Source organism: Lutjanus erythropterus, chromosome 2, assembly GCF_056507025.1.
Source record: "Lutjanus erythropterus isolate fLutEry1 chromosome 2, fLutEry1.hap2, whole genome shotgun sequence".
Classification (NCBI taxonomy): Eukaryota; Metazoa; Chordata; class Actinopteri; order Lutjaniformes; family Lutjanidae; genus Lutjanus; species Lutjanus erythropterus.
In genome coordinates this window covers 26,360,221-26,387,503 of record NC_139318.1, presented here as the reverse complement: position 1 = coordinate 26,387,503, position 27,283 = coordinate 26,360,221, and the positions used below count along the sequence as shown (strand labels likewise).

The 27,283-nt window shown below is 37.2% G+C and overlaps 2 protein-coding genes across 2 annotated transcripts; both read left to right on the top strand.

The window, feature by feature from the left end:
* Window positions 1-821: 821 nt before the first annotated feature.
* LOC146331766 (solute carrier family 2, facilitated glucose transporter member 11-like) lies at window positions 822-12,403 on the top strand. Its single transcript, XM_084745071.1, has 12 exons — window positions 822-933; window positions 3,048-3,146; window positions 3,821-3,981; window positions 6,558-6,682; window positions 6,895-7,024; window positions 7,119-7,267; window positions 7,441-7,628; window positions 8,217-8,327; window positions 9,682-9,783; window positions 10,417-10,492; window positions 11,091-11,218; window positions 11,839-12,403. Exons 1-12 carry the CDS (start codon window positions 910-912, stop codon window positions 12,055-12,057), a joined length of 1,512 nt encoding a protein of 503 aa, XP_084601197.1. The 5' UTR covers window positions 822-909; the 3' UTR covers window positions 12,058-12,403.
* A 3,770-nt stretch (window positions 12,404-16,173) lies between these two features.
* On the top strand, window positions 16,174-25,338 carry LOC146331765 (solute carrier family 2, facilitated glucose transporter member 11-like). Its single transcript, XM_084743203.1, has 12 exons — window positions 16,174-16,188; window positions 18,080-18,178; window positions 18,558-18,718; window positions 20,417-20,541; window positions 20,645-20,774; window positions 21,086-21,234; window positions 22,402-22,589; window positions 22,677-22,787; window positions 24,488-24,589; window positions 24,678-24,753; window positions 24,834-24,961; window positions 25,065-25,338. The coding sequence occupies exons 1-12, from the start codon at window positions 16,174-16,176 to the stop codon at window positions 25,257-25,259; spliced, it is 1,479 nt and encodes a 492-aa protein (XP_084599329.1). The 3' UTR covers window positions 25,260-25,338.
* Window positions 25,339-27,283: the final 1,945 nt, after the last annotated feature.

Sequence of the window (27,283 nt, the reverse complement as noted above, 5' to 3'; positions counted from 1 at the left end):
ATTACTTTTAACTCAAATCAAATAATTAAAATCTAGTTACCACTTATTGCTTATATCTACAAAAACAGAAACAGACTTTTGCTTTGAATACATAAAATGCCCAACATTTAAGAGTTTCAACCACATACAAAAATGTGCGTAACATTATTAGATACTACAGCATTAATGTGACTATTTTGAGGTTTGCTCTTATTTCAGATATAATGGGTTATGACTTGTTTTTTTCAGTTTTACAGTAGCCCTCAAACACTATTGACCCCACTAAAGGACTGGCAGTATGACTTCTTGCATTGAAATGAATTATTATTATTATTATTATTATTATTATTATTATTATTATTATTATTACTTAGGCTAAATTAGAAAACAAAAAAACGTGAATGCATGCATTTTTATTTTGAACATGTCTTAGTGAATCTAATGCTTTCATATTAGAAACTACATACCTGATTGTTATTTTAATGACGGAGATCTATGCTGTTCATGTAGGAGTAAAACATGTATGAACTTCAAGTGTAGTTTGCAGGTGTTGCACTTGTGCGCATCTATTTATTTATTAAGTGAGACCCCACGTGTCAGCGTCACTTCCTTAAACCTGAACGTCGCTCCTCGGCGGTGGAAAACTTCACACCTAAGAAAACACGGGCAACAGAGCAACCCAACCCAGTCAATCATTGTCGTCTTATTACAAGGCTTCTGGTCACTCATCAGCTCACTATTTAGGTACTTGTGGCTGCCCAACTGCAGCCAATCAGAAGAGGCCTGTAGACGCCGTCACATGCACACGCTTCAGGCGCGTGCTCGAGCTTGAGCACTTGAGGGGTGTTATAAGGTGATCTGACCTGTGCGGTTCTCTGTCGGAGTTTATCAACTCACTTTTTACCTTTTTACCACCACCTTCGATTAACAATGTCGCCTGCTGCTGCACAGAAGGTAAATTATTAGATTATACTTATAGGTTATACAGTAAAAAAAATATTGTGGGGTTTAATTCCCTTGTTTGATTTGTAGATTCCTGTAGCAGTATGCAGAAAAGTCTTGTAGAGAAGCTGAATTATTTCGGTGGCTGTGTGGAAAATAACCTAAGAGGTGCAGTGCTGTTAGAAGAGCTCTTGTTGTACAATAAAACAAATATGAAGCTGTAGAAAACAGCAGAATATGCAGCCTAAACTTTGAGAAGAAATATTAGACTGCACTCTCTGCAGGTGTCATATTCTGATATATTGCAGGTTTAATTCTTATATTCTCTCCAGCTGCATGTTGCTTTAAATATATTATAGATTTACAGTCAGTGAAGAAACAAGCTGATCATTTAGAGGAGATTCTGTGATTCTGTGAACTAGGGCTGCAACTCATGATTATTTTCATTATGGAGTCATCAATTTGTTGTTTGGTCCATAAAATGATGAAAAATGTCAATCAGTGATTCCCAAAGCCAAAGATGCCCCAAACCAATTTACATTCAGTTCACTGTCATAAAGGAGTAAAGAAACTATGAAATATTCACATTTAAGAAGCTGAAATCCTAGAAAATGACTCAAAACAATCGATTGATCATCAAAGTACTTGGTAATTCATTTAATAGTTGAAAAACAAATTGATCAACTTGATTAATCAACTAATCATTTCAGCTCTACAGTAAACAAATATCGTTTTACCTTAATTAGACATCAGACACCTTCATGATGCTTTAATTAGGAACTAATACTCCAACATTGACTATCTACTGATACCAATGTGATACCATCTTTTCCCCTGTTAAACAACTAAGCTGTTAATAAAACATTTGTATAATAACACATTGGTGCATGTTGCTCAACCTGGCCATGTAAAAACATCATGCTCAAACTGTGAAACTAATATTTCACTCCCATGAAGGGAGAAACACAGCGCTCACAACATGACTCAGTTATGCAACGCTGCTGCTGCCTGCATGTTCTCAGGAGTCCCGTAGAGTTTGTAATACATGCTTCCCTGACGATCTGTTCCCATACCAGTTAAAACATCAGACCATGTACCACCCAGTAACACTGGGCTATGGAAGCTGATACATGATAATGCATCATTATTTCCCACTGTTAGATACTCTTAGAGGGACTTTTACAACATAACTGTACTCTAAACTAATGTGACATTACGTATGTGCTATATTACCAATTTAAAAGCAACATTTAGACCAGATCTACCAAGTAAATTTGTAGAATTGAAGGATTGCAATTTGGCTTTTCCTTGCATGACCGAGGCTCAGCAATCATTGCAAACAGAAACGTTATTATACATTTCAGCCGTCCACACTGCAGACATTGTGTCACATGCACATAAGTCCCACTCCTTTTTGCCCTGTGCTACAATAATAGGACCTGGATTACCTTTCTTTTTTCCTGTTTCCTGTTCTTATAGATGCTATTTACTAGACTGGTCTGTGTTGAAAAGAAAACCTAATTTTGAAGACAGTTAAAAGATGTTGTTGGAGGTTTTGCTTCGAAGCAAAAACAAAAAAAAAAACTAATTATCTTGCTAACTATTGATTTAGCCTAGATTATCTTGCTAGCTTTTTTCTCCCCCCAACATGAGGCCAGTGCATAACCAAGAAAGGAAAAAGCTGACAGAGACTGCAAAAGTGTCAGTTGAAGCATCATCTCAACAGCCTTTCATCCTGGAAGAAATGTTCATTTCAAGCTGATACTGATTTTTCATTTTAAAGTCTTTATTGGCCCATGCTGATAATGTGCCAATATTAGCGTGTATCCCTACTGTAGGCAGATAATAACTGTAGAGAATTAAACTTTTTTAAAAAGTCTTCGCTTGTCTGCTAATTGTGTGTGTCTCAAAATCCCCTGTACGAGTCTTACGCTTTTTCTAATTTGAGTATAATTTGGTATGAGTGTGTCTAAGTATAGTATATTTTAGGCCATTATAAGTGGTTTCTAATCACAGAATAGTTTAGAGTATAACAGTTTAACTTAATGTCTAATGAATAATGATAATATTATATATATATATCTATCCATCCATCCATTCATCCATCCATCTGTTTGCATTAACAGAGCAGTTCTCTGACGTTGGTGCTCATGGTTGCTTCTGCAGCCATTGGAGGAACTCTTCAATATGGATACAACCTTGCAATCATGAACGCTCCCACAGCCGTAAGTCTTTGCTGCCAAACTGCGTGTGTCTACTGTGTACATTTGCTGGTGTAACTAAGTATTAATTATTCATTTATTCATATTCATAAGTAGGCCATTGACAGAGCTGATAAGGCTCTGCAGGATGAGTGTTCGAACAGTTGTGTCTGACAGTGTGAACTTATGATACATTAACATTTGTATTGTGGTAAATTAATGCTGATGATACTTAAATGCATAATGATGTGTATGACGCTTATCTGTAAGTGTGTTTTGTGTGTGTGTGTGTGTGTGTGTGTGTGTGTGTGTGTGTGTGTGTGTGTTCCCTGTACAAGCTGCTCAGACTAGCATCAGTGTTATTTCACATTTGGGTCAGAGTATAAATTGGCACAAACAAAAAATAGGCTACTTATGTCTGTGATTCGTCATTCTCATTGTAACACATCCAATTATATTGTGCTGTTGAGACTATTTCTGGATCTTTCCTCAGAGTTTTATTAAGCCAAAGCAGTTGAACTGAAAAATAGAGAGCACAGATATCTGTTTGAAACAAACAATTCTGCAACATGCCAGTAGATATGCATCATTTATGACAAAAAGACAAACAAAAGGACTTCACTATCTTTATTGGCAGAGGTTATAGACGTCCGCGTTAACCACTGCTTTGTTTACATCTGTCTTGTCTTCCCTCACAGTTCATTCAAACATTTGTCAATGAGACATTCCTGGAGCGCTGGGACATCCAGCTGGAGGACTACCAGGTGACTCTGGTCTGGACAATTATTGTCTCCATCTTCTCGTTGGGGGGATTTGCAGGAGCTCTTATTGCAGGACCCATGACCATACGCTTCGGGAGGTAAAATAAGTTGCTGCATCATGTCACTGTTTGCTCGTGTGCTGTAGATAACAAGTTGCAATTTTCATTGCCACATGTAGAGTGAATGATCAGCCTGTCGATTTGTAAACATACAGTATGATTGAACAAAGAGATTGTTCATTTACTTTTCTTGATAATGTGTAGACATTCAAATGCCCGTGACAGAGTTTTCCTTCTCAAAGAAACACATATGCACCGATCACACTTGCGTCTTGTACCGCAAATCTCTCATTTCTTTTTCATGAATCGTGGTCACCCTTTACATCCATCTCTGGGTTGTACAGATATTTAACCAGTGAACAGTATTAAAAAGAGCAACCAACCTGAACAACACAGGACTTCCTAAAAAACATGGTATTTCATCTGAATGGATGTGGTTTTTGCAGGATGTAGTAGTGCACGCCTCAGCGAGCTCCATCACCGTCAACTTCAAAGGAAGGACAAAATATAGAGGCCACACATGATTTATTTAACAAAACTAAATGAAGTATGTATGTTAGTCAGTTTATCAGTAATGTTTGTAGTGTGTAGATGTGTGATTCTGTTCAGGTGATTCTGTTCAGTCCATCACTCCCCGTGAGCCACTCCCCAGATCCCAGCAACCAAACTGGAAATGAGTCTTGAGGCCAAGGACTGTCACAAGGCGTACAGAATATACTAATCACATTTTCCTGTAATTTCTATATTTGGTCTAGCTAGGTATATCTACGTAAATTGGCGATCACAAAAAAAGGAAAAAAACACCTCTGTTTGTACCTCCAGTTGATCATGATGTATATTTAATCTTGGGGTTTAGGCAAACATTGAGTTAATCAGCAACTTTTTAGGTTCTGGCTTTGCTAGCTTATCCAAGAAGTGATGAGATAAGACATAAGGCACCACCCCCAAGTGAAATACCAAGTTTTTAGCGAGTCTCTTGATGAATATTTTCATTATTTTTAAAACAGAGGGGTTTGTTAATTTCCTGCAAAGTGATAGTTTCAGACATACAAGGTTTCCACCCAACAGCGACGGCACGTTATATTACTGTAAGTAACCTTAAAGCATTAGGCTGAGGTTCCTCCATTTTTTCTTACTGTAAACAAATCTCATGAAAATACCGAAACCAAAGCCTGTTTCCATATTTTCTGACTTTTTACACTTTTCTGTTGCACTCAGACCCAAGGCCATTTAATCCTACTGAAGGTGCATATCTTTAAAAACAGGTCACAAAAACAATATTTATTTATTTTTTAAAGGTTAAATAATTTCCTGAAACAGCTGAATACATAGTTTTTAAACAGGTAACATTTGCATTTCTTAGGGACTATCAGTTGCGGATAAATACCCATTTATCTCGTCTTATGTTCATCTGCATTTTTCTTTTTTGACACTTTGATTGCATTTTCTCATTCACCTAACAAAACATATAACAACAACTTTAAAATAAATGAAATGACACCCCTGTTGGAGTTTATACATCTTATGCTTACATTTCTTCAGGATCTGAAAAGAGACCATTTTTCCCATTTCTTCTGATATTGACCTTCTTGTATTGTTGAGATAATGTTTTGAGTTTCTCCATCACTGGTATTTCTTTAACTGCATGTCGTTGTATAGGGGAGTCTTCTCTATACCGTTTCCTAGTAATAGCTTTCTTACTAGCAGCCAGTAAAACTGTAACCAAGTACTTATCTTCCTTTAGTACTGTTTTCTCCACCAGATTACCAGGAGACAATACTGTACCACTCCATGGTATTTCATAACGAAGAGCCTCGTTCAGAACATTACAAACCACATCCCAGTATAGCTTGATTTCTGGACAACTCAAAAATATGTATGTGTGGTCTCCATGAAGTTGCATTTTTCAATCTTGCTTTTAAATGTTTCAAAAAAACAACAACAAAAACAACACTGAACCAATAAACACTAATACAAACTGTGCACCAAAGTCTGATCCCAATGTGACCCACTCTGCACTAACAACATTAACTCCTGCAACTCCAATATGCAACCTCCTGACAGTATTAGGATCTGTACCACGTTAAAAGTAGACGTATTCTGGACTTTACTCACAGTAGCTAAATAAAGCATATACTTTTTTGCTAGTATGGACATAAATATGTCTTTAATTGCATTTATAATGGCCTGAAAAAGGATCCTAAGAAGTCTTACATTTAACATTTTGAAACCTGCAGAAACCCTTACATTTGTGAGTTTTTACAGCGGCACGACGTTGTACTGTATGTGAAATTGACTCAGAGTAAACGACAGTGCCTGTGTCCATCAAAATAAATGAAATGTCATCCACTGCAACATGTTGTAATGTTTTTAATGGAGCTGTATGGCATAGAGGAGTAACATATGTCAGGCTTAAACTACACAGATAAAAGCTTGTAGGTCAGATCTGTTCATTGTTGGTTTGGGGATTTTCACACAGTAAATATACCCACATGGTGTTCCTTCCAGACGGCCAAACAGAAGGTCCATGAGCCCGTATTTCTTAAGATTTAAACTCTCATTGACCCCACATTGTTTGGAACCTATTAATTTTGTCCTCTTTTTCCCTTTCAAAGGAAGAAATGCTTGTTATTGAACAACATTTTCCTCATGACTGGTGCACTCTTAGCTGTGACAAGCAGGGCTGCCAAGTCTTTTGAGATGATCATCATCTCACGTGTCCTGGTTGGAATAAACGCCGGTGAGTCATTTTGTGTCAGTAAATATTTATGTTTGCCCTTTAAATACCTGTCATACTGTCACAGTTTCCCCTCAGCTACTGTGTATTCATAATGCATGAAGCAGACTGACATGAAAATTGAAATAAACTGAGACATTTAGGTGATAATAATGCAATGGAAACAAAATAGGCAGGAAAAATAAACAACAGAAACTTCACTGTGGGTTTTGCAGGGATCAGCATGAACGTGCAGCCCATGTATTTTGGAGAAAGTGCGCCAAAGCACTTAAGAGGAGCTATTTCTTTGTCATCTGCTGTTTTCACAGCATTTGGTGTTGTGTTGGGACAGGTGGTTGGAATCAGGTATGGACACTGTCTAGGCTAATCTTTTACTGTAAGAAAAACATGTACTGTAGATTAGACATGCACAGTAACACTCTGGATTATTTATTTATAGAGAGATTTTGGGCAGTGAGTCGTGTTGGCAGTATCTTCTTGCCAGTAATGCCATTCCTGGCTTCATTCAGCTCCTCACCCTCCCGTGGTTCCCAGAGAGCCCCAGATACCTGCTCATCGACAGGGGGGACAAAGAGGCCTGTATTGACGGTGTGTACAGTAATATGTCATCCGGTGGTGGAAAGTAATTAATATGCTTGTATTTGACTTTAGTGTATCCTTAATATAAAATAAATAAATATATATATATATGTAATTATGAGCCAGAGAGAGTAACGTAACCATTTCTCAGTCATTTAAGTTGTGCTATTTTTCTTGGTCAGCTTTGAGACGTCTGCGAGGTTGTGAGGTCCACAGCGGCGAGCTCGATGAGATCCTGCAGGAACAGGCCGAAACCAAAGGCATGAGGCCGAGCCGACCCTGGGAGCTCTTCACTGACCGCTCAGTGCGCTGGCAGCTCATCACTGTCATGGTCATCAGCAGTGCCATGCAGCTCTGCGGCAACGACTCGGTAAGAAGAGCCGGCGTCACCGTCAGTGTCAAAGAAATAAAGATATTGAAGATATTGTCATACAAGCAGTGCGGGTCAGTGTTAACCGATACCGAGCTACAGTAACATAATCTGCCGCTCTGTCAGAAGGTTGATTAGAAATTTGAGATGATCCATCGGTGGATTGTGTCGTGTCGGGGTTTCTTTACGTTCTTAGAGGTCGTATAAATAATTAATGCTGGTGTTAAAGCAGCAGAACTTGTTGTAATGTGTAGTGAGTGATGTGGGAAAAGTCGGAGCTCAGTGTTAAAAATGTGCATTGTATGTACTGAAAGTCATTTTCCCTCTGTGTATATATGAGCATTAATAACACATCTAAACTGGCTTTCAGAGCTGCAACAAGTTGCCTTCTCATCAGAAAACGCTGACTAAATACTCCTGTGTTTAAAGGCTTTAAACCACATGTTTGGCAGTTTTAGGGAGGGGAGAGGGTATTAACATAGTTACTCTTTGTACCAAATGCTGGCTTAATCAGCTTAGGGGCAGTTGAAGCATTTGTAATGATGCTCTGCAGCACTCTAATATCTTCTCATATTCTTTTTCTTTCAGATTTACTTCTATGCATCATATGTATTCAAAGAGGCTGGAATAGCTCCAGAAAAAGTCCAGTATGTCACAATTGGCACCGGTACATGTGAATTCACAGCCTGCATAATGTGTGTAAGTATCCGTCATTAAAACACGTGTTATGTAACCGGCAAGAGGCAAAGAGAGGCTGTTGTTTGCATTCCTCTTAAAGCTTTAAGACAGACTGAAAACAGCCCCATGCACTGAACTTGCAACAATAAGTTTTACATTTCATTTCACTGTTGAGATCACTTGGGTAGGTTACATGTTGTTACATAATGACATACAGACACTTTACAATAACAAATTCCTGAGAAGCTATATGAGAAAGGAACAGATCTGGAGTTAACTGCTAATTACAGAAACAAGTAGCTTGAAAAAAATATGTTTAAGGTAGATTTTGACATTTTTGGGAAATACACTTATTCACATTCTTGCCAAGACTTAGACGAGAAGATTGATAGCACATGTCTGTATGGTAAAAAAAAAAAAAAAAGAACAAATAAGGGATGAGGAAATTGAAGTCTGTTGAAGAGTTTAGGGCAGTGTCAGTGATGTTAAAGACGGTTTCAAGTCAGCTGAGAAGGATGGATTGATCGATGGTGTCAAAGGCAGCGCTGAGGTCGAGGAGGATGAGGAGGATGTGGAGGTTTCCGGCATCAGAGGAGAAAAGGAGGTCATTAGTAATTTTAAGGAGAGCAGTTTCAGTGCTGTGGTTTGATCGGAATCCAGATTGCACCTGTTTCATGAGGTCATAAATCAACTGAGAAGTAGGGCCACTTTCTCGTAAGAGTCCAATTTGACATCTTTTTGCAACCAGTGGAGTTGCCCCCTGCTGGCCCATTAGAAAGAATGCAGGTTCTTCTGCATCGTCTTCACTTTTTAGACCCAGAGGTTCCACCTACTAATTGATATATGGTCTAAAAACTGGAGCTGACCTTCTCATTTAACTTTCTGCAAGAAAACAAACAAGCATATTTCCCAACATGTCAAACTATTCCTTTAAAAGTGTTGTACGTAATGATTAGATTCATGATATCTGTCAATCTTACAACCAGACACTTTCTGATTTATATCAGGTCCTATATGGCAAAACACAATAATATAGTTACTATTTTTGTGTTCCTAGCAGGCAAAGTAGAGCATCAAGTTTCCCACTTGACAAGTAGTGTTTTAATGGAAATACACACACATACATATTGGGTTTTGTTGAGACATCGACACAGCATCAGTATTTGACGACCTGGGAATGAGACTGTACAGTCAACTACCTTTCTCCTGAATCACTAACCCCACCTTTAATATTAACTGTTCATCAGCAGAAAGTTTCTCATTTGTATTTGTTCAGTGGTTACTGCTATGGACTTTACTGAAAAGTCATATATATAATTCAGTGTTCAATATTCAGCAAAAACAGAGTGTGATGTACATATTTTGATGTTTTTAGAACCTGCTGATAGAGCGTAAAGGCCGGAGGTTTATGCTGATGGGAGGGTTCATCCTCATGACCATCTGGGCTGTTGTCTTCACAATTGCTCTGTCATTTGAGGTATTATAAATCACTTATATGACCTACATAAATAACATTTCCAGTGACAAATCATGCATGTATCTTCCATTTTCAAGTTAACGATGAAAATCAGTTAATATATGTGATTATTATGCAAGTTTTCAAAAACTTAGTTATTAAAGGCAAGAGATTTTGACAGACTGACTCAATGTGTAAAAAAAATCACACTAGTAGGTTCTGTCACTTGTGTTTGTGTTTCAAACTCACAATGTATGAACGTGAAAACAGAGCTGTTGTGTGGAGGAATATGTTGAGTGTGAGAACAGTGAAGTCCAGTGAAATCCACATTTTAGTGCTTTAGTCAGTCCACTAGGAGGCATCATAAATCAACATTTAGGCAACAGACAATGTTTGAATGGGGGAAAAATACAATAGATTGAGAATAGAAGTAAAAGGATGATGCTTTGAGCAATTTCACTGGATTTTCTCTGCAAGATTTGGAGGATGAGGGTTTTATAATATATATATTAGTTACACTAATCTATGATTTATCACAAATCTTTGGGCAATCTGTGAAATATGTCAGAATATAGGAGCTGGTTTCTTTTCTTCTTTGCTGTGAGTTGCTCACTTTGGATATCTTTATTGACTTTCTTCCCCACATGCAAACAGCACTATATCTCCTGGATGCCGTACCTGAGCATGGCCTGCATCTTCACCTACATCCTCAGCTTTGGCATGGGGCCAGGTCAGTTCTTAATGAGGGTCTCACATCAAACAGACTGACAAAATGTCATTTCAAGACACATTACTGAAATGACAAACACAGCCTCATCAAGGTGCACCGGTTAAATACTTAATAAATAATATGCACGGTTCATTCTGCCAACATAATCCTCAATGCAGTTTCAGTCATCTTCTCACCCTGAAGTCTTTACTGCGACTATTTAAATGCTAAATGTAACTCAGAAACATTCATTTGGATGTTGAGGGCCGTTTCACATCCAAATGAGCCATAAACACAACTGCTCACCGCACATCTCAACAGCTGTGTTCATTTGCATAAAAACTCAAATCGTCTCCTCACAGCACATTTCAGGCGAAACATTTTCTGTTGCCAGTTTATCAGCTAAAACTAATGCAGTTCGATATAACAGTCCTGCAATAAACTCATGAAGGTTATAATGTTCAGGTCTGTGAAAACTGTTTTAGGGAGGTGTTTATTCAACTGAGGACGTAGTTCATGCTGCTGTTGAACTGTATTATTTAATAGGAACACCTGTCACTATACGTCTATAAAGATCTGATGATGAAGCCAACTCTGATCAGTGTGTTTTGTATTTCAGCTGGAGTGACTGGCGTTCTGCCCACAGAGATCTTCAATCAGACCGCTCGGCCGGCCGCCTACATGATCGCTGGCTCCATGATGTGGCTCAACCTGTTCATCATTGGAATGATCTTCCCTTTTCTGGTGGTCAGTCTGCCATTACATCCATCCAGCTGTCAACATCTGTCTATATATACACATCCATTCATTCATTTAACAAACCTGCAGTGACAATAATCAAGCATAGATATTGATAGAGTGGTTTGCTATAAAATAATATATTGAGGTTTTTGGATGGTAATTATTTCTTTTAGTTTTAAATGAAAAATAACATCTTTCAACTACCTCACATGAGACTTAAAATAATTCATTAGATGACTACAAGCAAACAGGCAACTTTGCAGAATAAAATACTTATATATATATATTTCTGGCTGCCATCCACCAGAGTTCAGATATTTATTGGCTATAGTAAAAGCCAGACAATAAATATAACTATGTAATGATAATAATAATAATAATAATAATAATAATAATAATAATAATAATAATAATAATAATAATATAAATTTACCTTTATCAGCCAATAGTTTACCAGCTCTGATGTTTTTCATCTGTATATGTTTACATACAGAAGTTTTGGAAACACACAGACAGGATTGGAGTTGGTTCAGACTACACACACGCACACCACTAGACATTTTCATTAGTCATTTATATCACATCTTACATTAGTCTGACTGCTTTCTGCTGCCTTTCTTTTATAGAGCGAGTTGAGCGAGTACTGCTTCGTGCCCTTCGGAGCCGTCTGTCTGTTGTCTGCTCTGTACATCGGCCTGTTTCTGCCTGAGACCAAGGGCAAGTCTCTGTCCGCCATCACCAGCGAATTCCACAAGATGAACTTCAAAGGCCAGGACAAAATGTGTGAATCAAACACACAAGCTCAGTATCAGCTGGGTGAAGTGTGTCACTCCACGGCCTTGTAGACAGACGTTTTTCTCCTGAAATACATGTGTCACATCCGCTGTAGCCTCTCACTTTTACCTGACCTGCTCAAGCTGGAAGAAGTCCTGCGCCGCCTGACAGGAACGGGAGGAAAAATCTTCACTTTTATATCACAGAAAACAGCTTAGATCTACTATAACTCCTTTATCTGGAGTGTGTTTTCTATGGAGAGAATTTAAAGGAAGTATCTTTGACATCTTCACATGTATAAACTTATGTTTTGCTAACGTAACTGTTGTATATTCAGCTTGACGTGGCAGGAAACAAATCATCTGCTACTTAGGAAGAAACTGAGGTTGTTTGGAATTAATTAAAAAATAATAGTTAGTTAGGATAGTTATTCTGAGCAGTTGTGTCACCATTTCTGAAAAGAACATTGAAAATATGTTTATTTATAAAGATGGTTTAGCGCAGTGGTTTCAAGCTGGGGCACAGGGACCAACAGGGATCCTTGAGTGGGTTGTAGGGGGTCCTTAGCAAAAGGAGGATTGCAATATTTTAACTTCTATCACATTTTTTGGAAGTTTGAACAATAATGGAAGATATAGGGTTGACTGTTTGGATTTATTGTAACTTACAGTGATCTTAAGTTTGATTTTGGATCAACTATGAAGACTTTATTATCTCAAAACCTGAAAAGAAATTTTAAAAAACGACCCAATGGGGATTCCTTAAGACAAAACCTCTAAAACTGGAGGTCAGTGATCTAATGTGCATCTATTGTGGGAGAAAAAGGTTTGGAACCCCTGTTTTAGCACATAAACAGTATGGCTTTTATCACAGTTATTTCTAGTTTAACAGGGACAAAGAATACAGTTGTCATCCATGTTAGAGCAGAATTATTCATTACTATATTAATCAGTGAGGTAAGACTACCACTAATTTGCAAATTAGCATTCACTACAGACGCTGTGATACTTGCTTGTGTATGTATACTGTATCTCTCAGTATCAAATATTTATATCTAAAAGTAGCAATACCTCTCTTTAAAAATACACTGTGACAAGTAAAAGTCCTACATTCAAGAGTTCACTTAAGGGAAAGTACAATAATGTTCAGGAGATGGACCAAGTGTGCACAAATCCAGGCAAAAATATTCAGGTCCGAGACAAAAAATATCACTGTAGAGTTACAAATAAGACAGTCTGCACATTGTTAGGCATCAAATAATTTAATGATTTAATTATCTTTTAAGGTAACGTTTGATCTACAAGATGCAAGAATACCTCAAAATTGTTCAATATTTGAGGATGAATGATTTAGTTGGAGCATAACAGTGTGCAGAATTTTCACCTTTGTATCCCAAGAAACAATTGTATTAAAAAATATATATACTTAGTATTAGGTAGTATTAAGTATTAAAGTAAAGTAAAGTAAAGCACTTGTTGGTTCGAATGGTCCATTTCAGAGAGTTTTAATACTATATATACATATACCATATTATTGGAATATGCCGGTGCTTTAAGACTAATACAGCATTTTAATATTACAGCTGGTTGAGGTGGAGCACATTTTAACTACGTTATACACAGCTGGATAGTTTAATATCATATTTTATGAATTGATCATATGTTTTATTATAACACTAGCTGTCAGTACTTGAGTAAATGTATTTCATTACTTTCCACCACTCATACTGTGTCCTTGCTCGTTCATGAAGGCAAAGGTCAGTGCTGAAGTCTTTGCTGTGTGAACCACATTACAGAAAACTAATTTATATAGAAATAAAGAGTTAATTTGCACTTTATTAAATTTGAACTATATTTGTGACTGTGCACACCTCATTCATTAAAAAAAGGTATCATGATGTTGAGCATTCACAATTTTAGTAATGACTGAAATCTGCTGTTTGTACATGAGTGGAATATGTGCAATATGTGCATACAGAGGATGGTAATAACAATTTTTCATCAGTTACTTAGTGGTTGTTCATGCTACATCTCTCATTCTCTGATAAACAGTATCCATACTTGTCTGATACATATAACTCGCTTGGACTTCTACTACACAATCACAGATAATTTTATTTAATGTCAAATACAAAGAGCCCCGTTTTTACAACCTAAACCCACTATGTGAGGTGAGTTGTAACATTAGCAGGGGATAGATCAGAATTAAAGAATAACAGATAAACATCATTTATAGTGACAAAAACACTCTTGCAAGTCACTGTCACAATTGTGTCAAATGTTGACGGCTGAAATCAAGACAGCTGAATTTGTTCAAGTTATTTACTTTCAGAATACTTCAGAACTTATAAACAATAGTTTATAAACAAAAGTCTTTTGACTTGAAATGATGAGTTGAATGAATGTACTGTATAGAGTTCAATCAACACACTAAATTACATTTCTAAATAAACATAATCAGCATATTAGCAGACTTCCCAGGATGCATCGTTTAAGAGTTTAAGCTTAGACCCTTTTTTGTATAGTTTGAAGAAAACACTTTAAGATAAGTCATAGTTGCTTTTATTCACAATAATGAAAACACCATGATGAAGGTTAGTCTTGAATTCACTGATAAACTCACTGGGTGGAATTTCACATATTGTCTTTGTGCCAGTGCTGGGACAAAATAGCTCCTACAGGAGCAGCTGCAGCGTAGGATCTTTGTGTATAATGAAGAACTGACTTTTTAAACTGAGAAAATGTAAATGTAAATGAAATTTGTTTGTAATGTTCATCAGCATCACTGAAGAGTCGTTGGTTCAACTTAATATCTTCAGTTCATTGGGCCTGTCTTTTCCAGTATGACTGAATTACTATCAAGTTTATTTGGGTAAAAAAAAGTTTGCTTTGAGTCATTACAAAATTTAGTCAACTTAAAATTTTAAGGCAACCCAGACACTAACTTTTTAAGTTACAACAAAGCAATTTTTGCAACCAGTGGAGTCGCCCCCTGCTGGCCATTCAGAAGAATGCAGCTTAAAAGGCCCAAGCATCGGGGCGCTCACGTTTTGAAGTACACTTATTTTTGTAAATGGCCAAACATGCACTAAAAGCCTTAAGAGGCACATTAAACTGCCAGGACGTGTCTACTCTGACCTTGGAGCAGTTGTGTTTTGGAGCTTCACGTGAGAACCAAAGTTTTTCTTCTGCAGCCATATGGTACCTGTTTTGAGAGAGCTAAAAGGAATTAAAAAAATAAACAAATAAAAAGCATGGACATGAGAAGTGAATGCTTTGGTGGGCACCACCTAAAACCAGGGTAAAAATAAGAGGGATTTGCAGCAGAGATTGGAGGATGGACGGAGTGAGGGAGAGGGAATGTGCTCATATGGACTGAAGTGTTAACATGAACCATGAACCTGTGATTTATCAGTCAACACTGCAGACCAGAGTCTCTGTTAACAGTGACATACAGATCTGCATTATACACATTCTTCTCTCCTCTATGAAACATCTGTCATTGTGCTGCATTATAAACTATGATGAACTGTCCAGTCGGTGTCTTCCCTTCTTCACCTCCTTGGTGTATGCTGGTGTTCAAGTTTGCTGTTTAGTGTAGTGCAAAAAAAAAAAAAGGAAATGAAAAACATTCTTCCCCCCAAGAGGACAATATTCTATTAAAGAAATAAATCATCAGTGATAATAGCACTACAGAGATACAAATAAAAAGCGACCTTTTCCCAAAACACTGCTGGTTATTTGGTGTTTCATTTCAAATGTTGCCTGCAGTGCAAGATGAGAACATCAACTGACCTGCATCAAATGGGCTTCAGTTTTCAGGAGTGGAATCTACGTCCTCTTCTTTTATACGGTCTAATCCCTCAAGTTCTAAAGATGTTGGATCCCGTGAACACCCGCGTCTTTCAAACACCACAGCCCCGGTCTGTGACGCAGGCTTTGTGTTATATGTTTAAAGGTTCTTCGCCTAAACTTGGATAACCTGGATAACATCATTGTTATATCATTAGGGATATTTCCCCACGTTTGTCAAAGCTCCTCCAGAGCCACATGGATATTATGCAACTTTTATTTTACAGGATGAGTGGTATATTTCCCTCAATGAGTAACATATCTGTGAGTAAAATCAGTAGAGTATCTTTTTAATATGTGCACAAACTACTTTTATAGGATTACTAATTAGGTACAATGTGCAAGCTCCAGGTGAGAGAGCTTAAATATGCAGTGATATACCATAATGCATACACTGTATTTACACAGGCTTACTAATTTAAATGTACAAGCTCCACGTGAGATTAAATATGGAGCGACTGCATGTCTTTGTTTTCTCTTTTCTCTTGAATCTTGTGGTCTTGTAGTTTTTATGGGTGTTTTGGGTGTAAAACCTGTGATCTTCAGCCGGTGTCTGTGTTTTGTTTTGTTTTTTTAACACCTCCCTCCCTGTGGTGTCTAATCAGTAAGCAGGCTATACTGGCATGCATGTAATAACATCAGGAATTAACCAGACAGACCAGGTTTAATCTAGTGCTGTATCTGGTCATCTCTGTCGCACGCGTCAAGACATGACGATCTTGCTCTAACAACATGAATGGACAACTAAAGTCTATTGATGTGTAACTTAAGGGGGCATCCTTCATATATGTGGCTCCTCTGCTCCTTCTGCAGCCAGCCTCCAGAGAAACAGCGCAAAAACATGGATGGTAAATCAAGTAAGGTGGGTGAACATTATTACATTACAGCTCTGTTTATGGTCTTAGTTTTTCTGATTTTGTTTTTTTTCTATGAATACTGCAGACTCAAAAAACAGCCAGGTATCTAATACACAGTTTAGGGAAGACTTTGGTGTTGAGAGGGCACAAGCAAATACAAACTTATAAACATAAATATAACATATTTATCATTTGTCAACATTTAGACATGCTAAATACAGAAAGCTGAAATACGAAATATATTTTATGTATTTTATGTGCATTTCTAGATTTAAAGTGTATCAAATTCTGAAATTTTGTCAGTTTTCTTATGTGTTTTTGGATTGCAGCACATTGGACATGTCATACTTTATGATAACTTTATTATAATTTCATAATGGTTATAATGAATTTCAAAGGTTTTGATTTCTATACATAAGCTAAACTAAGTCACATTTATATCCATATTAATTCTGTAGAAATTGTTGATATCAATAACTGTATCAAACTTTATTTGTATAGCACGTTTATGTGGGTCGGTGCCTCCAAAGATGACTGACAAACTGCTAAGACAGTACATATGTAAATATAGAGCATTTTGAGACTACTGTAGAAGAGAATTAAAAAAGAAACTCTAATAGAACCATTAAAATAAATAAACAAATATATATATATATATTTAAAAGGTAGATCACTGAGGATTTATAGCATGCATCTAGAGATACCATTTTACTATCATTAAAGTCTTGTTTTCACTATGTTCAACTCAAAAATATAGTCCCAGTGAAAACTGTGGTCAGTAGAGAAGCTTGAGATTACAGCCCACAATGTTCTGCGGAATTACTCTGGAGTTATGGTGTAATTTGTTTAAAATAACATTTTACCAATACTTATAAGTACTGGGTAACATGATGGAATAAGGGGGTAACAATATGGGTCTTTTTAACTGCTGGGTGACTCTTCTGTTATTATCTAGTGAGCAATTATCTGGACGTTTGTGATGAATTAGGAGAAAATTCATGCTTTAGTTATTTTAAAACTACTGGGTAACTATTCTGTGATTATATATTAAACATTAACGCAATGACACTTCCCCCCTTGTTACATATCACCTGGGTGTGAATTACTGAGGGGGCTGGGGAGTATTTCCCCATCTCTGCTTTTGATATTCCCCCTGTGATCATTCTTTATTTATTTATTTATTTATTTATTTATTTACATGCTATCCCTGCTTCTGGTCAGACTGAATTTATTAAGCAAGAGTCACACTGTTTTTAGCCCTCATCTGCCACTTGCCAAAAAAAAGTCTGGATATTGTTGACAAGCTGCCCCTGATCAAAAGCAAAGTGTCTAATTTAGTTATGCAAATAAACTGTCTGGTTCCTGACTTCCACTTTACATTTCAGCTGCAGTACTGGAGGCTTTATCTGCTGACGCTGGTGTTGGGAATTGGGGGATCGTTTCAATATGGGATTCAAGTTTCTGTCATCGCTTCTCCAGCAGTGGTAAGATTTCTGTTAGTCAGATGCAAAGTATGCATGAAAAGTTAAAGTTTGCTACAAAAAAAAAAAGAATTTAAACAGCCATCACTTGATACAATATGTTTTCCTTCTTCATTATTCAGTCAGTGTGGATAAAGACATTTAATGTGCTGCCACTCGAACAATAGGCTTGAAAATTGTCTGCGCAAGACAATATTAAAAAGTCAATATTATGTCTTAAGTTATTGTGTCAGATTCCTGTTTTGCTGCAGCAAGACAGAACTAGAATTATGTTTTTTTTATTGCTAATAAAGAACACTTAGCAGCATATCCAGCATATTTTGAGTTGTCACCGGGTGCCACAGCTTTAACTTGTCCTTTGACCACTCTGACCTCTCTGCAGCACATTCAGAGTTTTGTGAATGACACCTGGATGTCGAGGTATGGAGCTCCAGTGGATGACGCCACCAACCAGCTCATCTGGTCCTTCATCGTGGCTGTGTTGAGTCTTGGAGCCTGGGCCGGAGCTGTTCACAGCGGCAGCCTTCCTGTCACTTATGGCCGGTAAGTAAATGAACAGACGAATGGTCATGGGTCCTGCGATAAGAGCCCCTGCAAATCCCCCCAATGAGAAGATGGAGACAATAATTGTCCAGACCAGAGTCACCTGGTAGTCCTCCAGCTGGATGTCCCAGCGCTCCAGGAATGTCTCATTGATAAATGTTTGAATGAACTGTGAGGAAAGACAAGACAGATGAAAACAAAGCAGTGGTTAACTCAGACACCTATTACCTCTGCCAATAGAGATAGTGAAGTCCTTTTGTTTGTCCTTTTGTCATAAATTATGCATATCTACTGGCATGTTGCATAAAACTGAGGAAAGATCCAGAAATAGTCTCTATAGCACAATATAATTGGATGTGTTACAATGAGAATGACGAATCACAGACATAAGTAGCCTATTTTTTATTTGTGCCAATTTATACTCTGACCCAAATGTGAAATAACACTGATGCTAGTCTGAGCAGCTTGTACAGGGAACACACACACACACACACACACACACACACACACACACACACACACACACACACACACACACACACACATCATGGTCACACTATCTAAGGATACATCTGTGGGTTGAGATAGAGTTGTTGATTAATAGCAAATGCTCAACAATTACTTGCTGACATCTGTTTCTTTATGATTTGGAGCCAAAATAACCAGGACAACAAATGCTGTTCCACTTTGCATCAAAAATAAAACTACTATTTGTAACCATAAAATAAATTTCTACTGAATATGACAACTCAGTATCTCCCAAAAGCATATCATAGACCCACCTGTCCATGTGACAGTGTCACAGGCATGAAAAGTACATCTGATCTCATTCCACGGTCAATTTAGCAATAATACAGAAACCTCTACAACATCCAGTTAGACTTTCAAAGTTTGCTGAGAAACATTTCAGGTGAGTTTGGTTAGTTTTATTCAACAAAACTACGTTTGGGTTCAGATATGTACTTCCTTAAAACAAACACTGACTATTGGCCTCACACAGGAACCAAACCTGTTTCATACTGCTCTTTTTATTATGTTATTTATACTGTGTGGACCTTCATACAATACATGTACTTTTCACACAGTATAATAAAGTGGATCACAGCGGCAGGTCTATTTTATGTTAGGCCATGAGGCTGGATCGAAAATGTTGAGAAAAGACTTTAATTTTCTAGCTGGAACAAGTTCAGGTATGTTCTCGAAGCATACTGGAAAAATACTTTCAGATAAAGGAAATTTAAAACCAACCAACAACTGGCCGAGAAACAGTCCGGCATGTAACTTAAACTTGTCATTTCTACATTTTGTTTTTGTACAAATTAAACAAATGTGATATAACATGTAAATTAGTGTGCTTCAGAAGTGCAAGTCGATTTTTGTTGACTTTGGAGAGAGGCAAGATAGCTGTTTCCCCATGTTTCCAGTCTTTGCGCTAAGCTAAGCTAACTGGCTGCTGATGGTAGCTTTAATTTTAACAAAAATACATGCGAGATGGGATCCACCCTCCCATCTGATTCATGGTTAGAGATGTGTATTTCCCAAAAAGTCAAACTATTATTCTGATAGAAGTAGATGTTGCCGGTGTAAAGTGGGTACAACATAAAAGGTCATTTACAAAACTTAATAGCATGTGTTCATAGATTAAGTATGTGTAATGTTATAACTTTGCATCCTATTTGATTTCTTTTGACTTTGCAGGAAAAATGCTCTCCTGTTCAACAACGCTGTGGCGATGGTTGCTGCTCTTGTCATGCTCTTCAGTCGCATGGCCAGATCTTTTGAGATGATCTTATTGGGACGATTTCTCTATGGATATAATGTTGGTATGTTCTGACAATGTCTAATGTGTGTGTTGTATGTCACCTTTTCTTTCAGACTGTTTTGTTTGTTTGTATGTTCATCTCTTCATCTTGTGTTTCTCCACAGGTCTGGGCCTGAGTGTTCACCTCATGTACCTCGGGGAGAGCTCTCCAAAGAAACTCAGAGGCTTCCTGACTCTAACAGGCTCAATCTTCATCGGATTTGGAAAAGTCATGGGTCAAATAATTGGCATCAAGTAAGAGCTGCCTGACAAACAGGACAGAAAAACAACATCTTAGTCATTAACTCGTTAAAAAGGCCAAGTTGCTCTTCTCTGGGCACAAACAGTATCAACTTTGGCATTTGTCCATTTAGGTTAGTTCTTTCCTGTTGTGATTAAAGACTTTTGCTTGTTCCTGACTAAAGTACAAGACCTTGTCTCACTAATGAGCACAATGTGGATGTCCCTGGATGATGTATTAAGCAATCTTAATTACTGATCTACAGTGTCTCCGCTTCTCCCTGCTTCTTTGCTGATTCATTGTCTTTGTTTTACACTGTGTTTAGGGAGATGATGGGTACAGAAGAAATGTGGCCATATCTATTAGCTGTCAGTGGTATTCCTGCCCTGCTGCAGTTTGTGACGCTGCTTTTATTCCCTGAGGCTCCTCGATACCTTTACATCGACAAAGGAGACATTGAAGGATCCAGAAAGGGTAAGGAGACACAGCAGACCTTGTATCTGCATATCACACTGGATCATTAAATTTATAGTTTTAAATCATTATCTCCAATTTTACTAAGCCTACTCAAACAGGTGCAATCCTTACCAGAAACACAAAAGGCAGATATGGAAAAAAAAAATAGCAACAATATTTAGGAGTGAATGGAAATAAGCACTGCAGTGTGTGTTGCCACTTTCAACTTTTTCTCATCTTGTTTTTCATCAGAAAAAAAGCACAATTCATAGTCAAGCGTCAGAGTCAAAAATGAGACAAAAGATCCACACGCTGTACTGCTAGCTCCCCGCAATGTTAATTTAGCAGCCTTTGTCAGCACCTAGTGTCACAGTCACTAGGTGGAAGTGTCAGAATTAAGGAAGACTGTGTTAAAATAGCCTTTTTTGTATTGATTTTGTATCGATAGGTTTACATCTGGCCCACCAAAAATCTAGTTTAACCACCAAATGTAAGGGCTTGGTGGCTGTGGGACCATAGCTCAAAAATATTAGTGTTTATCCCTATCTGGTTACGGTTCAATCTGAAACAAGACAACAGTGTACAGAGAGTACATTCATACATTCATACTAACACAGAGAGTTACATAGAGTATAATTCAATATACATATGAAAACAATTACAAATTAATCTGGAAGCATATGTAAAATAAATGGTCACGAATAAATACAAAAATCCAAGGTTAGCTGCTTCCAGTGGTGGAATAAGTATTTATTTATTTATTTACTTCAGTAGAAGTAGATGGTGTTTTTGGATCAGTATTACTGTTGCATTGATGTGTAGGTTGCATTTTACTGCTGTAGATGATTAAGGTTGGGCTCACTGTAATTACTTTATATACTGTTGGGTGGTTTAATCTACAGCAATGCATCATAGTCTATAAGATCATCATATGTTTGCAGCATGTCTGTCCTGTGAGAAGCATGTGTCACTAAAAAGTCAACTTTTCATGAGTATTTACTTCTGAGATAGTGGAGTAGAAGCATGAAATTGCATAAAATGGAAATACTCAAGCACAAGTACATCAATTTTGTACTATACTTGAGTGAATGTGTAATGATGTGATCAGTTTCAGTGGTTTATCATTTCTTTGTAATGTGTGTGTGTGTGTGTGTGTGTGTGTGTGTGTGTGTGTGTGTGTGACAGCTTTGCAGTGGCTGTGGCAGGAGGACAACCTGAAGCTGGAGCTGGAGGACATGCAGAAGGAGAGGGAGAGCACGCAGGGAGAGAAGGCCAAGACAGTGAAGGACGTCCTCACCTCTCGCTGTGTCAGATGGCAGCTGCTGACTCTGGCCATCCCCTGTGCTGGAGTTCAGTTCTGCGGCATCAACGCGGTACATTCAGCTCACCTTTAAACTTCAAAACACAAATATACCGTATGTACATTCACTCGACAATTTATATTCCATTCTCTCCTCCAGCTGTATTTCTACGCCTTTGATATCTTCCGTGAGTCAGGAGTGCCAGAGGACAAGATGCATTACTTGTCCATCGGTATCGGAGCAACAGAGCTCATCACTGTAGCACTGTGTGTAAGTATTCCTTCAAAGTAGCAAAAAACTGATCATGAAATTACTAACAATAACAATGCTGTTCAAAACAACTTGAAAAGACTGGTGAAGGAGTCTGAGTTTTGAGTACAGATGCACATAAATTTAAATCACAGAGTTTGGTTTAAGAACTTTCCTATGATTTAACAGGGTAATCATGGAAAAAAAAAAATATTCTGTACTACAGTTGGGAAGATAGTCAGTGCTACAAGGTCTTTCTTTTAACAAAATTAAGGTAATGAGAGGCACAGAAAAGACTGGCAGAGGGAAAAATTACACACATAAAGGCTCAATAAGCCCCATGTTTTCTTTCATAAGTGGTATATTTCTTCTTCTTTAAAATAAATAACAGCTTTAATAAATGTATTCTTGACTATTCACAATAAATCATTTCATTTGTCCTCAAAGGGTCATTGGTTGCCCAGCAGTGAAACAGAAATGCAAATCACATATATATATGTGATATAAATAACATAAAAAACTGCTAATATTAAGACACCATATTTTGGGGTGCTGTGTTTGTTGTTGTAATACTCATTTTGGCCACAGGAGGCTGAAATGCACCGCTATCCAATGCTCTAAATAAGACTAAAAGCATTCATGTTTTCCTCCCAGTGAATTTCAATAGTATTGTACTTCAGCCTGTTTGTTTATTTATTTACTTATCGACCACAAGAGGCTGAAGTGCATCGCTATTACAACCTCACCTGGAGGAAATCAGGAATGCTTTCAAAATCAATCATTTTAACCATTTAAAGGCCACTGGTTGTGCAGCAGTGAAACAGAAATACAAACCTCATAAATATGTGGTATAAACGCATAAAGATTTTATGACAATATGGACACCATTATGTTTTATTTGCCCATGGTCACTGGGATAAAAAATTCTTGTGAGTTGTAGTGCCCCTTATGGGCTTATTTTTAGTCAAAGTGTGTAAGATCTATGGGGATTTATTGGCAGAATATGGCAGAAAAGGAATACAATAGTAATCAGCATATTTTCATTAATGCATAATCACCTGAATATAAGAACTACTGTGTCCTCTTCCATGACGGAAGTGCAGTAGCCCAAACCAGACACTGGCTCTAGATATAGATGTCCTCGTTTTGCACGAGTTCTCTTACGTGCTTCAAACAGTAGAGTGAGACAAAGTGTTTGCAGTCTGCAAGCTCACTGCTAGATACCACTAACTCCTACACATTGGTCCTTCATGTATTGTTGCATGTGGAAAGATCCATTATTATTCTTTATTCTTTATTTGGACATATTTCAACATTAGCTTCCACTAAGTGACTGCTAGCCTTCTTGTGGTTGACACAAAAACAGCAATAAAAAGATCAATTTAAAATCACACAGTATCAGTGAGGCAATAAAATTCAGAATCAGCCCAAAATTAAGACAAAAAAGATGGGTGAAAGGACTGAGTTAAATAACAGTGACCTATAATGGAAACTAGGTGAAGATGGCTTTCATTTTGCCTGTTGGCCTATGTTGGGATACTACTTTTGTAAACGAGTTAGCAAATATATGAATTAATTCATTAAAAAAAAGGAACAGAAAAGGGTAAAAACAGATGATTGTTGAGTGGTCAGATAAATTGCTGAAGTTGTTGGGTTCTGTGTGATGAAGAAGTAAATAAGTAGTTTATCTGACCCATCTGTTAATCGCTGTTGTGTCTCAGTCTTTCTTGATAGATCGTGCCGGCCGAAAGAAGCTGATGGGCTACGGCTATCTGATGATGGGTGTCACCATGTCTATACTCACTGTCATGCTCTCCATCAAGGTAAATACTCTCCAACAACACCAGCGCACCTTTCCTTCTCTATCCTGTGTTGTAGAGGACAAATCATAAATGTTTGTCGTTTATTCAGGATCTGAATTCGTGGATCCCGTACGTGAACATCGCCCTGATCTTCTGTGTCATCTGCATTTATGGACTTGGACCTTGTGAGTTTTCTGTTGATTGTTCATCTCAAAAGTGAAATATTCCACTGACATTTTTTAAAAATTGTTTTCTCTTCTTTCAGCTGGAGTGTCCATGGCTCTCCCTGCCGATCTCTTCCTACAGGCCTGGCGTCCTTCTGCTTATGTGATCAGTGGGACGATCAACTGGCTGGGCATGTTCCTGGTGGGGATGTTGTTCGGCTACATTGTGGTGAGATATGTTACCTACATAATCCACATACATCATATCTATATCTTCATATCATGTCAGTTATTTTGTCTAACACAATCTGATTTCACGTGTGTCCGTACAGGACGGACTCGGCCAGTTCTGCTTCCTGATTTTCGTGGCGTACTCCGTTCTCAGCGCGGGATTTCTGCTATATTTTGTCCCAGAGACCAAAGGAAAGACGATGGTGGAGATTATGGAGGACTTCAACAAACTGAATTACAAGAACAGGAGTGCTGACGTTGAGACGACTGACATTGATCTCGCAACTAAATTTTAGTATATCTTTATGGTTTATTTATCAGTTTGACATTTTTGCACAAATCTTTACTTTCTTTAATTTCTCAGTTAAATTTGAAGAAAAACATTTTGTTGTATATCAATTTAATTTTATAGCATTTTTTTTTTTCAACTATTTGTGTATATAAAGCTCAGGAAAAACCACTCTCACAAATTTCTCAAGTTTCTTAAATCAGCATCTCTACATATATGGCAGCCAGTCCGTTCCAGTGTCCAACACAAGCCTCCTCATTCTACTTAATGAGACACTGATTAGGTGATCACCTGAATCAAATCTTATTTTATGAGGAAGATTATAAAAACCACTCCTGTGATTAAAGATGGAGATTATCCCACCAATATTGATTTCTAAACTCTTCCTAAGTTAAAATATTAGTGTTGTGTTGTTTAAAAACTATGTGTTTTCTTTGCATTATTCAAGGTCCGTAAACACGGCATCTTTTTTGTTATTTTGACCAGTTGTCATTTTCTACTAATAAATGCACTAAATGGCAATATTTTAATTTCAAATTTGAGAGAAATTTTATCAGCAGTTTATAGAATAAAACAAAACTGTTCATTTTACTCAAACACATACCTATAATACAAAAACCAGAGAAACTGATCATTTTGCAGTGGTCTCTTAATTTTTTCCAGAGCTGTATATATATGTAAACGAATTGTATATCATTCAACAAATGTAAATGTATTTTTTACCATTTAGTATAATGATCTAATAGATTATTAGAAACGTTAAGACCAGACCATGAACTCAGTGACTGCTGACAGTGGAGTTTGTAAATATATTAACATGGAAAATAAAACATTTATAATAAAATCTGAATACCGTCTCTTGTTGTAAAGTTATTTACTATATTTCTTGGTATTTAACTAATATAATGTGAGCACTTTGAACATCATATTAACCAACATGAAGCCTAATCAAAACCACATGGATTTATTATTCTGGTTGACTGTGGACATGTAGACATAAATATTTGGAATTTTAGTACAAGAAGAAAAGTGTGTGCTTGATTAAGTAACATCACACAGACCCTTAGAAAGCATATCTTCACACTGCACCTCTTCCCTTCAGCAGTCTAAAAACATGTGAACCTTTGTGCAGTCGATGTGCTGCTGCTGAGCCTGAGGCCTTTGTGGCTTCCTGGGCAGACAGTTATCTACCCTGACTGGTGAGATTAACTAGTGAATATATCACGAGCAGAAGATCTATGTAACAGAAACTTCAGTACTTTCTGCATACCCAGAACATTATGGCCTGACATCTAAAATGTCAGTTGAAATCCTGTTTGTCTTTATATAAATCCTCTTGCCTTCTTTCATTTTTCTTGTATTATGATACTTTCATTTCAGTTTGCTTTGAACTTATAGTCTGCTCATAATTATACACAAATCACATAAGCAATGGTAAAGAAGTATTCAGATGTTTTACTTACACAAAAAAAGCAACACCTCGGGGTAAGATTACTCCACTGCAAGTCAAATTCTTGCTTTCAAGAAGTACAGAAGAATTACCAGCAAAATCTCTGCTCCTTGGTCCTCTAATAAGAATTTTACTGTAAAAAAAAAAAGCAAACAGGAATTTAGTGGAATGAACTAATCTTTTATCATTAACCTTACATAAATATACAAGCTTTAACCTTTCAAGTTAATTAAACTTTTCTGTTTATTTTCATTTATTTATTTTACTTTAGAACTCAAACATGAGCTTTTCTCAATGAATGAACTGCACAGATTTCAATCAACTTATTACATTAAGTAAACAAACATTATCAGCTTTAGAGGATGAATTCAAGGCCAGACTGGACTATTTTGTTTGTTTGTTTGTTTACAGTTCATGCCAGTAACATTTCTTTTAGTTTTTAACAGTCAAGTGTCTCCTCTTACAAAAGTTAGCCAATGACACTTTGATAATTAGGGCACTGTTAGAGTGTTTGTTCTGCACTTGGCATTTCTTCAGATCTCTATCTGACGATGTCCAGTCCGGACCTGGAAGTACTGACT

Coding starts and splice junctions, on each gene's coding strand:
- LOC146331766 (XM_084745071.1), top strand. CDS start 910: ATGTCGCCTGCTGCTGCACAGAAG. Junction 3,147..3,820: donor TCATGAACGCTCCCACAGCC/GTAAGTCTTTGC, acceptor CTTCCCTCACAG/TTCATTCAAACATTTGTCAA. Junction 8,328..9,681: donor TCACAGCCTGCATAATGTGT/GTAAGTATCCGT, acceptor TGATGTTTTTAG/AACCTGCTGATAGAGCGTAA.
- LOC146331765 (XM_084743203.1), top strand. Junction 18,719..20,416: donor CTTCCTGTCACTTATGGCCG/GTAAGTAAATGA, acceptor TTGACTTTGCAG/GAAAAATGCTCTCCTGTTCA. Junction 20,775..21,085: donor GGTCAAATAATTGGCATCAA/GTAAGAGCTGCC, acceptor CACTGTGTTTAG/GGAGATGATGGGTACAGAAG.